This window comes from Camelina sativa, chromosome 10 (assembly GCF_030686135.1).
Source record: "Camelina sativa cultivar CO46 ecotype springtype chromosome 10, ASM3068613v1".
In the NCBI taxonomy this organism is placed as follows: domain Eukaryota; kingdom Viridiplantae; phylum Streptophyta; class Magnoliopsida; order Brassicales; family Brassicaceae; genus Camelina; species Camelina sativa.
The window spans coordinates 11,668,057-11,681,625 of NC_141889.1; the positions used below are offsets into that span (position 1 = coordinate 11,668,057).

The window sequence follows — 13,569 nt, forward strand, 5'->3', positions numbered from 1 at the left end:
TTTTTGTTTGGTTTTCCTGTAGGTTTTTGTTTTTTTATATTCGTTATATGGAGGCCAAAAGGTCGGTCACGTGAGTCGGCGACGGTTGTAACTTGTAGACGCGTGTGCACGTGAGAGGACAGGAAAGTATCTATGTTCACTGTTTAGATTTTTAGACCTTGAGATTGCAACCGTTGTCTGTCCGTACGTGGTACAGCTCATTAGAATGCGTTGAACCGATCTAGGAGCCTATTCAACATGCCTTTTCCACAATGATAGTGGTTTTAATAGAGATTAAATATCTACAAAACTTACAAGGTTCTAAACTTTTAAACGGATTAGATGTAAAAACTTAAATCGGTGTATAATAAATATTATAAGATTAATCGCAATACCGCATTATGCCATTATTAGCGTATATATTTTGATGGGGAGGAGAAAAAGGAGGCGCGGGGCATGGCTTCACAAGTCATTGGCAAAGAGAAAGAGTGACGTGTAAGGCTTCCCAAATTTTTTTTTGTCTTCCTCTGTCTTTCTTACACTCCTCTTTTATTCTCCTCTTACGCATCACCACCATATTTTTATACTCCACACAGTCCACACACAAGACAACAACAGCTCTATTATATAATCTCTACATATCCACTACACAATATATAACTAACTAATTCGTTATATAGAATCGATATTTCTTGACTTATAAACAAAAGACTTTATGTTAAAATAACTCAATAAGTGATTTTTTTTTCATAGGAATGATTCATCTGTGCTAAAAAACAATAAAATGAAAGAGATTGAATGCCAAGAAAAAAAGACTAAAAAAGTGAAGAGATGTGGACCTAAAACGAATAATAGAGGAGTAGATGGTAAGCTGTCGTATTTGTTTATCCAAAAATAACAATACAAACAACACAACACTAGCAATATAATATTAACTTCTTTTTTGGTTTTAGCTTTCTTTTCGTTTTATTTTCGGCACGTTTTCATACTTCACTTTATTTACATAATTTCATCTACTTACATATATTTGTGTGAGCGGCGATTTATGATCGTGTTCCACTTTTTCTTTTATGATTTTACTTACAAACTAAAACTCTTTAATCTTTTTTTTTTCCTCTGTATTTTGTTATTTTTGGTCTATAGTCTTAATTAAATCTTTTTTTTTTTTGTTTTCAACAATTTCGCTATCTTATTTGGCTAACTACATTTGAATAATTTGTTCTATTTAAGAAATATCAGAATTTTGGCCACAGTTTTTCAAACTCTTTATGACGTTTGAGAGCGGTTAGCTTTATCACGGATGAAAATTCATCATTTTTTTTCAAAACACAAGTCATATTACTCATATTCAAACTCACCAGATATTTATTTCTTAACAAAATTAAGCTAACCCCTCTCAAATTTTTGTTTTGTCTTATTTTACACATTAACCAAAGAATATTAAACCCACTACACCAAATTCTGAGGACTCTCTCTATTATGTTTATTATATGAACAAACATAATATAAACAATTTACAACCGTTTATTCTAATTGAATAAATTAAAATTTGGGCTTCCCAAAAAAAAAGCTACTATAATGGCGAGGGAGACACTCTATAAAAACCAATGCAGTGTAATGTCACATGTCTTCAACAAAAGCAAGAAGTGAAAGATAAGAGAGAAAGGTTTCAAACTTCAAGCATACGCATTACCAGATAAAGAGATCACAAACAAAGTGTCTCTTCTCCTGTTTTCATTTAACAAGAAAACCCAAAAAGGAAAACACTTAAAAAACTTGTCTTCTCTGCTTTTTTTTGTTTCTTTTAGTTACTTCACCACCCACAAAATCGAAAGCTCGTGTTTCCATTTGCTGCCAAATGGGTTCCAACTGATTTATCCGTTCGTTACTATTCATTCTTTTTTTCTTGTGTTGGAAAAAATGATGAAGAGAGAGACGTTACAAGAAGTAGGGATCATCGGAGGATTGGCCGGAGCTCAGGTGATTTACGCCGGAAACTCGGAGCTACTGAGTCACTTGTTGTCTCTTGGAATTGACCCTCTTCTTATCGTTATCTTCTGCACCTTTGCTTCATTTCTTCTCATCACTCCTCTAGCTTTTCTCCTTGAAAGGTAAAACCAAAGTTCCATACTTTTTTTTTTTTATTGTGTTTTGGATTTTTGTAAAATGGTTCTTGTTTTTGTCTTGTGGTTGGTAATTGGAATATTTCTATTTTTGCAGGAAACTTTGGCCGACAAGTCTAAGTTTCAAGTTGAAGACTAAACTAGTTTTAGTTGCTCTTGCTGGGTAAAATAAATCCTTTTAATTTCTGCATGTTCTTTTTATTGTTATAGACTAAACTAGTTTTACATGCTTACTTACTTATTCTGAAAAAGAAGGAGAAAAAAATAAAAATCATAACTAAAATAAAAGAGAAGTTGTGTTTGAAACAGAGTGACTCTGTTCCAGTGGCTATACTTAGAAGGAATGAAACACACCTCTGCATCAATGGCCACAGCTATGCCTAATCTCTGTCCTGCTTTAATTTTTGTCATTGCTTGGGCTGCTGGGTAAATCTTTTTATTTTCTTTTGATTTATTCTGTTTAGTAACGAAAGATTAAAGCATTAGTTAATGGGTTTTGAATAATTTGACATTGTGAAGGATGGAGAAAGTGAAGCTAAGTTGTATGTATAGTAGAGTTAAGATGGGAGGGACAGTGTTGTGTGTGATGGGAGCTTTCATTATGAGCTTAATGCACAGTACTGCTGCTACTTCGATCTCGGCGAAGACTATGCCTATTGTCCCTGACGAAGTCGTTTTAGACAAGGACAAGATCTTAGGTTGCCTCTATCTCCTCCTCGCCATCTGCTGCTTGTCCTCTAGTGTTGTCCTTCAGGTCTCACCTTATACCCCTTCTTAGCTGTAGAGCTAACATATTCATATATCCGGTTGTGCTAATCTGTTTCTTTGCTTGTGAAATCACTTTGATCGTCCTAATTAGGCATCCATACTAGCAGAATTTCCGGCGCCTGTATCAATGTTCTCGATAGTATCTTTGATGGGTGGGATCACCACGGTAGCTTTGCAGTATGCTCTTAAAGGAAGTATGGAAATAGAAAGTGCATCAGTCATCGGTTTCGGCCACCTTGTGGGATACGCAATGCTGGTACATATCTCATGAATCATATGCAAGATTTGAATGTGTTTAAAAATGTTATAATAAGTATTTTTGTTTGTAGGGAGGGTTGGTGAGTGGAGGAGGGTTGAGCTTCAATGCATGGGTGATTAAGAGAAAAGGACCAGTGATTGTGTCCATCTTTAGTCCAATTGCTACGGTGGTTTGTGTTCTTGTCTCTGCTTTTACTATGGAAGAGAGTTTCAATCTCGGAAGGTAAATTTTTCTTGCAGCTTTTCTCCTTCAAAGTAGGCCGTTTTAGACAGAAAGAGAAGTCATTTATCTTCTTTCTTTGTGTTTTTTTGTATGTGTCATATTAGCTTTGCGGGAATGGCGTTGATGTTCGGAGGACTCTACTTCGTTCTGTGGGCTAAAGGGAAAGAGGAAGATGCAGAAGGAGATGAAATAAAAGAAGATGATGAAGAAAGTGTGCTTAGAACAGAGTTTGATCTTCAGAAGCCTCTTTTGCTTTAGTTTAAAGTCTTCTCTCTTTCTTTTATATTCTTATGAATGTAGTTTAGGTTTATAGAAGCAAGATCAGTTTTACTTTATACTTTACATGTATACCGTATTCGGTTTAGTATATGTTCGTGTGTGTTACCAAAATAGTTGGTTTAAAAAAAATCACAGGCAAGTCTTGGAAAATATGGGCCTAAAAGGTGTCATGTAACACGTTGTTCAATGTGTATATATTTTGAAAAGAAAAATTGTCGGTCGAAGATTTAAGCAAATTATTTTCTTGCAAGTTCTTTGGATCGGTGATTCATTGTCTCATACTCTCATTCTAACGGTTTAATGGAAACAACGGTCAAAACCACTTGGAATACCAATGTAAATGTCTTTTGAGAAATTATTTACGTTTAGGTCGCATTCATGGTTTACCAAAGTTTTTTATACGTTATTTTAGTATTAACCCATCTCCTTCCCTGTTAAGATTAGGATATGTCGTCTTCATTTTTTTCCGGGTTAAGTTATCGGATACATCCACCTTTTGGCAATCTTTTTTGCTGTTTTTTTTTTTGTTCTTTTGGTCTATCTCATTCAGAAAAGGCATTACACAATGATTATAGATTTTATGCGACTAGCGAACCAAATATACGTAATACATTATAGAGGTCTGTAAAAAAGTTCAACAAATCAGAACAATGCTGTTTTCAGCTTGGTTAAAAGGCGTGCAGCGTGCTAACTGCTAAGTACATTACTACATTCTATACTATGTATTTAGGATATTTAGCTTCAAGCGTTTTGGTTGCTTTTACGCTATACTGAGGGTTAACCTTCAGAACGGTGTCAAACAAAAAGACTATGGCAAGTAGTTGAGTGACTTGAGTCTTCTATATCTAGTGAACTAGGAAATTGAGTTCCAAAACTTATATTTATAAGGGAACACTTTTATGTCTATTGTTATTGTTTGCATAACTTTCTTTAGATCTGTAGTTTATCTTAGAATAGGACTGAGAAAATAAAATGTAAGTAAAATGTTTGAATATGTTGTTGCATTGAATTTTCTAGAAAAGTGATATTTTCGTTTTTGATTAAAGGGGGAATTTATATAGGGTATTGTTTAAACATTTTTTTCTTGGATCATGCTTTACTGGTTGGGAATAAAGTGATGTTTTTGTTTTTCTACCGGGTTCTCTGGTCTTAATATTTAATTATTGGTGTCAATTTTTCTTGTAGTGATGACTCAATCGTACATTTATTTGGTTACCTTTCCGAATTATAAACACTGAACAGAGTTCTTTTTGTTTGAAGAGTAATGGATATCATATAGTTAAAATTGAGATTGAAGCAAAGCCAAGTAGTTAACACGAAAGATTCCATTGTGTAAGCCTCTTCTTTACTCAACTGTGTATAAAGTTCCAACAACTCAAATTCATTTGCCTTTTTTTATTCTTGGTAATGTTAAATATATGTATTCTTTGTCATCTTTTCAATAAAACCATGATTACCATAGGTATATCGTATACTTAACAATTGCATTTCTTAACTAGTGTTATGTCATCTCTGTGTATATATATGTACTTTATGACTGCAAATTTTTTGATGCATGATGTTTGTCTTTGGTTAAAAAAGTATTAGTATTAATAGCCTTTTTTACTATTTGACACCCAAATGTTCAGTATGGAACAAAACAAAAACTGTTACTATAGTCAAATACGACAAATAATAATCTTCTAATTGCTTACAAGTATAAAATCAAAGTTTTTTAGATTACCAAAAACTTTTGAACTTTATATGCGTAAATTATCGAATCGTAGAACATATCAGATTAACTAGTACGTACAGTATCATTTTGTATTATTTGCAACTGAAGTCATGATCTGTTTTATTATTCTCTCGTATTTTTATGACCAAAACATATACACCAATGCAACAGTCAAGTGTCAATCAATCCCTGTTGGAAAATTCAAAATATTAAGACACTAATCATATTCACAAGTACTTTTTTTTGTTTGTCTCTTTCTTGGAATTTTTAAATAAGAGCAAATGAGTAATAATCTCTTGGTTACAAACAAAAGATGAACGACAGCCAAGAGTTCTGAATTCAGCTAAACAAATTGGAGTTGAATGCAAAACCTGTCGGATAAACAACTAATGTAAAACAGGATTCAGAAACAAACTTCAGTTACGTTTCACATTTATATAATACGAACAAACTATACGAAATGAGACTGGACGCCCCTAATAAAAAAACCTTAGGACGTGGAATGAATGGTTTTAACGTACTTTGCACCTTGTCCTATCATCATTGTGTAGTCATTCAATCACCTTATGGGTCGACCATCGTATGTTAAAGGATATCAATCTAAGTACAATTATATACATTGTAAGATGATTAGATTAGTGTCTCAACTTTTAACTGTTAAAACTCATTACTATCAACTATCAAGTTATTAAAACGTTTAAACCGTTTAAAAATGACATTTCAGCATTTAAACCTCAACGCTCAATTAATAAATCAATGCAACTAATACAATCGTTTATATCATTAGAACCTCGACGCTTCAACCGATTTTGCCATTACATTTCCTTCAACTAACTCAACCAACATAATTCACACATACAACTTCGTTGTGCTTAGAAACTCTCTTCTTTTTGTTTTCTCTTTTTTTTTTGCTTTAAGAAGTCATTAATCAACTAAAGAAGCAAAACAACAGCTTTTTTGTTTTGTGCTTTGTGTTTATGAGTCCATCTATCTTTTAAGCAATACCACCTTTGTAGTTTAACTAATAATTCAAATTTTAATCTTTCTGCATTAACTCGAGATTCTTCACTTGGTGGTTATCGTTGTCAGCCGAGCATTAAAAATAGTATAGTTTTTAATCTTAATTTTTTTTCTTTTTACTAAAACTAAACAAAAAAACTTATCTTTACGTATCATTAGTAGTAGTTATCGTATGGACCAAAAAGTCATAATTGTTAATTTTGGGGGTTTGTGAAAAAGAGAGGAATGCTTGTTACCTACTCTTATTAACTTCTCTCATTCTCTCTCTCTCTTCTCTACACACTTACAACAGTCTCTCTAATCAAATTGAGACACACACATAGAAAGAGAGATTTGACAAAAAAGAAACTTATTAAAGTCTTCTTAGGTTTCTTTTTTTTTTCTTGCTTTTTGTTCTGTTCTTGTTCTCTTTGGCAAAAAAAAATGCAGAACAAACACAAATGCAAGCTCTGTTCCAAGAGTTTCTGTAATGGCAGAGCACTTGGTGGTCACATGAAGTCTCACTTGGTCTCATCCCAACCGTCCACTCGGAAGAAACTCGCTGACTCGGTCCTTTCATCTTCTTGCTCTTCCTCCGACGGTAAATCTCTCGTCTACGGCTTGCGTGAGAACCCGAGGAAGAGCTTCCGGGTCTTTAACCCGGATCCTGAGTCATCCACCGTTTACAACAGTGAGACAGAGACCGAACCTGAGTCCGGATCCCCGGTAAAGAAACGGGTCAGAGCGGAGGTTTCAAAGAAGAAGAAAAAGAAGAAAAAGAGTAGTAAGAGAGTTTGTGAGAACTCGAAGAAGCAGAAGACGAGCCACGAGTCACCGGAACCGGCGAGTTCTGTCTCTGATGGTTCTCCGGAACAAGATTTAGCTATGTGTTTGATGATGCTGTCAAGAGATTCAAGAGAGCTTGAGATTAAACCGGTTTTTGCATCGGAGGTAGTAGAAGAGACAAAGCCGGAAAAAATACATTTCCCGGAGCTCCGCCGCTGTATGATAGATCTGAATCTTCCTCCACCGCAAGAAACCGAAGCTGTCACCGTCGTTTCAGCCATATAAAGGTTTCAAGAGATTAGATAACATCGAAAATCAAAGAATCTTGATGGGTTGGTTTGTCTTCAAGATTATTATTCTTTAGTAGGAAAAAAAAAAAAAACCGTTTACTGGTTTTGGAACCTTTGGAATGATATTATCAAACAATGTACTTTTGATGTAAGACAACAACAAAAAGAAGCAAGCTCTGTTTCAAGTTTTCTTAACAATTTGAGCTTTTCGTGAAATATTTGGGGGTCATGGATAATAATTCTTGATTGTTTGTTGGATCTTTGTTATGTCGTTTTGATATTTGAAATTCTTGAGATGATTCTTTTGCATGATCTTTGGATCTTGGATCTTTGATTTTTATTAATGCTTTTTTTTAATGGAACTATTTAATTTCAACTGCATTTTTTTTATGACACAAGTGTGTGTGTGCTAGCTATTATAGATAATGTAAATATTATTCTTGCTCCGTAGTATATAAACTGTGGTGAGACTCAAACCATCCAAAATATGGTCACATAATAAAATATTCATAATATCTAAACCCAAAAGAGTGAGATATTTCACATAAAATACTAAAATACAATGAATAAAATAAGTATAATTCTCTTGTTGAACATGTATTAACCCTGTGAGAAACTATCTACGGGTAAAAAAAAAGAAAATGTCGTATATCATAAAATCGGTCTATATCCACCACCTTATGCATTACTACTTTTTTTCTTGAAACAACAAAGAGACAGTTACTTATTGACAAAACAAAAAAAAAAAGAAAAGAGAGGATAGTAACTTATTTGGTTCGTTAATTCCTAGTTTGTTTGTGGTGTAGTTTGTGTCGCCAGCTGCATCTGTGTAAACTCTGTCTAGTAGTAGTAGTTTGATACCAAAACAGAACCATTTATGTTTCTTTCTTGACAAAAACAAAAACCACACAACACTCTTCTTTTTTTATGGGCACCATTATTAAGTAACGTCCTAATTTAATGACAGAAGTATCCCTGCACTGAAGGCCATCTTTAAACTCACGTTTCTGCATGTTTTACCCTTGCCTGGCTTTCAGAGTTAAAATAAACAAATTATTCACTGACAGATCGACACCAGAATTTAAACGAAAGGTCTTTTTTTTTATTTTTATAATAAGTACGTTTTTAACTTTTTTAGTACGTAATTTTCTTATGAAGAAAATATATGTTGTTGCCTGAACAATTGGAAATATAATATTAGATGAAGGGTAACTTTGGTAAATGTGATCGTTGGTCATATCAGAGGTTAAAAGGGTCGGACATGTGGCACAACTTTTTCGCTTTAAGCTTCCGTTGGAAAATAAGGACCGACACCGACCCGATCATGCTAACACAAACACAATATATGAACCCAAATTCCTTTTTATTTTAATTTCTATATTTGATCTACAAAGGTATAAGTATATGAGATTTGGTGACGATCATATTTACACATAATAATATATTTTGTATAAAAAAGGTGTTCGGAATCATAACACATCGTATGTTTTGACAAAATAGATCATATGATATCCTTAGGAGTGCAGTGGCATTTGGGAAAATCTCACTGTATTGGCTCATGAATCTCTAGTGACCCATTTTAATATTCTCACTTCTCATATAAACCCCATTACTTGTGCAAATTAACTTCCCAAACCCAAAAGTGTTTTATTTAGTGAATCAAAAGCTATAAAAGGTGATGTGATTATCTTTCGTAGGGTAAATATGTCTTTGTTAATCCTCTCTAACCTTTTTAGTTTTTATACAGTAGCTATCCATCAAGATGATTAAAAATCTCACCGTCTTACTCAATACAATTTGCTGAGTCCACGGCTAATTCCGGATTCATCCAACCGCGAAAACATAACCTCTTTGTCAATCAAAACCTGAAGATGCGATGTGATTTTCACAAAGGAGACCCACAGAAGCGGTGCACAACAAAAGGCACACCCGAAAACCGACAATGCTCTGACAATGCCATCAGGATAAGAGGGAAAAGCCATCACGAGGAGCGTCCCCAAAATGCCAAGCCACGGTGTTAAGACAGGGAGCATTGGAAGCAAGAAGGCGTTGATGGGTATGGTAGAGAGAGCAAAGGAGCCGGTTAAGTAGAGCGACCAACCGATGAGCGGGTGTATCGTTTTTGGGATGATGAAGAATGGTATAATGTAGGCTGAGAGGATCAAGAGCAGTGCAACCAACTTGAAAGTTGTCTGGATCATGCCTAGATTCTTATCAGAACGTTGGTTACATAGCTTGGTCAAGCTGGGACGCACTAGACGCGTGACTAGTATGGTACCTAAGTAAAACACTGCTTGAATTAGAACCCAAGGCATCTCTGCGGAGTAACTGCAATGACAACTAAGGATTAGTGCACACCATACTTATCCCAAAAACGAGAGCATGTATCTAATGGGATTGAGACAGTAGTTGTAAGTTGTAAGTTTTAATTAGTCTCGGTTTTGGGCTGTAATAAATTCAAACGTACCTTATGGTGTAGCGGCGTTGGTGGTGCCATGAAAGGCCTAAAGGAAGAACAGGCCATGAACACCAATACCATGGCTTCAACCAAACTGCTCCTGGAAACGTGATCACACTGTTCGGTCCGCACGGTACGTTCCATCTGAGTTTAAGGTCTGATCAAGAGAATGACATGCATACACAGAAAGATTAACAAAAACGTTTTAGATATTTGGAGTTACTGAAAAGGGAGAGTAGTAGCCACTTACAGTAGTAAGATGCGTCCATTTGATATCCCAAAGGAAGCCTAAAATGTCCGGTAAGAGCATTGGTGTGGTTATCTAGAGGAGGACGAAAAAGAGGCTGGTCGAGTAAATCGGAGAAGTAGCTGACAAGAAACCCTTGGTCAGCTCCATCAGGGTTATCTCTCTTTACTTCAAGCTCATGAATCATGTCTCTAAAGACCTCCATTGACGGCTGCAACACGAAGAGGCCAGTGTGGAAGATGCAAGGGTTAATGAAGACAGCACAGAATTGGCCGCAATGGAAGAGCTCGTCCGTGTTCTTGAGGAAGAGATTGTCGACGTCAAGCATAACGACACGGCCATAATCAGAGAGAGACCAAGCATAGAGCTTGTTTAGACTAAGCTTGAATCTGTTGTCGACGTTAGTTTGTTTCTTGTATGGATTCTCAAGATTCTCTACTCTCACTACTTTAGCTCCGTCATCTTCTTCCCTACATATCCCATTAGTGTGAAATTATACTACTAATATAATCAACAATTTCTTGCATTATTGTATAAATGCAACAACAAAAAAAAGAAAACATTATATATATTTCTTACCAATTCCAGAAAAGGGAAACCAAAAAAAAAAAGTTGTGAAAAGGTCTGAGACTTTTTAATTTCTATAATAAGGCATTTGACAGCTATGCCATTTATTCCTTTTAACAATATTATCTTTTCTAATCTCTTTAAAATAAAATGAACAAGCAATTAAATACTCACTTTCCCCACTCACTAACAAAAGAAAAACACCAAACTTCCACCTAAACCCATGTCTAGGTAATAAGGTTTGAATATGAGATAAGGGTGATATGAAATTGAATACAGAAATATTAATTAACAACACTGACAAAAATAAATAAAAAATAAACCATTTTAAATGTAAGCTGAAATTTTCTATCAACAATAGAAAAAAAAGACAAGAAATTTAAAAAAGGTCGTGGAAACGAAACTGCGACGAAGACTGTATTTGTTCAGACATTTTCAAATTTTTATAACATTTTAGTTTTTTATTTTTTAACTCAAAGCTTCCTAAGCATATTCTTAATATTCTGATGTCCCTGTTGCTTCAAATCTAAAAATTATAGTAAACTATATTGAATATTGTTTTCATGCTGTTTCCCGCATTACTGGTCTGGTCTCTTCCATGTTCTCCTATATATATTTTTGTTTAAATGAAAACAAATATTATGAAATATGTTTAGTTTATATGAGCTTGTAAAAAAAATATTCTAGAAAATATTGTTTTAGCTTTGATTAAAAGAAGAAACCAAGATTATATTTTTATTTCTCTGACCAACTAAAACGGTAGCGTGTTGGAGTGGAGATGAAAAAAAGAAGAAGAAGAAAAAGAGGAAGAAGATGAGGAGGCACACTTACATAGCGTGAATCCAGTCGAGAGGGACGTCGAGGGAGGCGATGACGACGATATCAGCGTCCACGTGAAGACCCTTAAGCGATCTGATCAAGACACGTGCCGCAACGTAGAACTCATAGTCTCTTGGTGTTCCCATGTACATCATCGTCGCGTAAGCGTTCTTGTGCTCCGGCCGCGGCCTCGTCTTTAACCCTCGCTCCATCACCGCGGTCATCGCGTTTGCGTTTTCTGTTTAGAGCGGCTGAAAAAGCTGGTTTTTATCGTTAAACGCTGCCGTTTCGATGATTAAAAGTGACAGAATTACAACACAACAAGAGAAGAACAGCATAGTTCTTTGCAAACACATGCTTAATGTTGTCATCTCTACTCTACACAACATATAAGTGACTTCAAGAACTGGGTTTTGTTTCAAAGTTTTAAGATTATTTTATCCTATTATATTAATTGAGAAATAAAAATAAGAAATTAATCTAATAAAATATAAAAAATTACATTGTTAAGCCATTCGTTTTAAGACAAATGTTTAATTTTTCGCTAAGGATAAAAATATAATTGAATATTAGAGTAATAAAATCGTTTAAATAATTATTAATTCAAAAAAAAAATTCGCTATCTAATTAATTATGCACGAAAATTACTAATTAATTTTTTTTAAAATGGTAAACAATCAGAATTTTAAAAAGTAAGATTTTATATTTAAGTATCCAAATAATTATTTTAATAACTTTATTTGAAAGATTTTTTTAAGATTATAAATTATGATTCTCCTATCATCTTTCTTTTATTTCATTTACAAATTGTTTTGAATTATTATATAATGTATATGATAAATAAATATGTAGATTTTTTTCTGCATATGTTGTGATTTGAAATTAAAAAAACAAAGATATATTACTCAATATATGAAGAAAAATGTGTATTTTAATATTCCACATCAGTGGGTTGGTAAATCTAAATTTATGTGGTTGATAAATTAATAAATTTTATTTGCTCACAATTAGAATTTAATAACTAATACTTTTAAATATTTCATAAAATATTGATGCAAATACAACAAACAATAGAAAATGATAATATACATCAAAAAATAATATTCTAAAATAATTAGTACCTAAAAAAGATATATGTAGATTTAGTAAACAATTTTAATATTAAAAGTAAATACTGTCTCAAACAAAATAAATTTTTAAAACAAACGTAACAATAATTTTTATTAATATATTCTAATTTTTGGAAAAATATTGATATGTGCTAAAGCACAGGATATTTCCTAATTATTATTACTTGGGGTTGGTTTTTTACACATATATAAATGTAAACTAGGTACGGACGCGCACGTACGTGCGTGATTGATTTCAAAAACTATGTTTATTATAATATTTATTTTATATTATGTACACATAGAGTTACATTTATAGATATAATTATTTGTTAAATCATTTACAGTTCAAACTTATATTAGTTTGGTTTCATTGAGTTTGTGATTTTGAAATAATAAAGGTTTCAACATAAAATTAAGATTCACAAAACAACATACCCGAATCAAACGTTTACCAAATTAGTGATTAATCAGAATTGTATAAAACTTGTAAATTATGAAATGGATAAAAACCATCAAAAATATGAAAATTCTCGAAACGAATGACCTAAATTCTTAAGCGGATCAAACCCATCCCGGTAGCCATACTCCATAAAGACTACAATATTTTTTTATCTATAAAAACCCATCCCTCAAAATTTTTAAGAAATAATATTAAAATATATATATGATTTTATATTTTTTAATATGTTATTTGAAATTAAGGAATCTTTAATATACATTAGTCTTATATATCAGAAATTTTCTATATGGAAAACTGAAAATTAGGATTTGCATAAGTTTAAATATTTTATAGTTTAAAATAAATTTAAGATGGCGTCAAATTGTTTTTAAAGATTTTCTAATATCTATTCTTCAAAATTAATTTCAATTTTTTTTTGGTCAGAAAAATTTTAAACAATAAGAAATAATATTATTTATATTTTTGAAAATATGATTTAAATTTATAT

At 33.0% G+C, this 13,569-nt stretch overlaps 3 protein-coding genes across 3 annotated transcripts; 2 read left to right on the forward strand and 1 right to left on the reverse strand.

The window, feature by feature from the left end:
- Window positions 1–223: 223 nt before the first annotated feature.
- LOC104718703 (WAT1-related protein At4g16620) lies at window positions 224–3,866 on the forward strand. The gene is made up of 7 exons (XM_010436494.3): window positions 224–2,090; window positions 2,200–2,265; window positions 2,412–2,528; window positions 2,622–2,856; window positions 2,962–3,126; window positions 3,200–3,351; window positions 3,456–3,866. Exons 1-7 carry the CDS (start codon window positions 1,900–1,902, stop codon window positions 3,607–3,609), a joined length of 1,080 nt encoding a protein of 359 aa, XP_010434796.1. The 5' UTR covers window positions 224–1,899; the 3' UTR covers window positions 3,610–3,866.
- Window positions 3,867–6,586: 2,720 nt separating this feature from the next.
- LOC104718705 (zinc finger protein ZAT9-like) lies at window positions 6,587–7,635 on the forward strand. The gene has a single exon (XM_010436495.3). The coding sequence runs from the start codon at window positions 6,788–6,790 to the stop codon at window positions 7,412–7,414; it is 627 nt and encodes a 208-aa protein (XP_010434797.1). The 5' UTR covers window positions 6,587–6,787; the 3' UTR covers window positions 7,415–7,635.
- Window positions 7,636–9,046: 1,411 nt separating this feature from the next.
- LOC104718707 (putative glucuronosyltransferase PGSIP7) lies at window positions 9,047–11,930 on the reverse strand. The gene is made up of 4 exons (XM_010436496.2): window positions 11,523–11,930; window positions 10,128–10,594; window positions 9,887–10,034; window positions 9,047–9,747 (listed from the first exon to the last, which is right to left on the reverse strand). The coding sequence occupies exons 1-4, from the start codon at window positions 11,732–11,734 to the stop codon at window positions 9,207–9,209; spliced, it is 1,368 nt and encodes a 455-aa protein (XP_010434798.2). The 5' UTR covers window positions 11,735–11,930; the 3' UTR covers window positions 9,047–9,206.
- Between the last annotated feature and the right edge of the window lie 1,639 nt (window positions 11,931–13,569).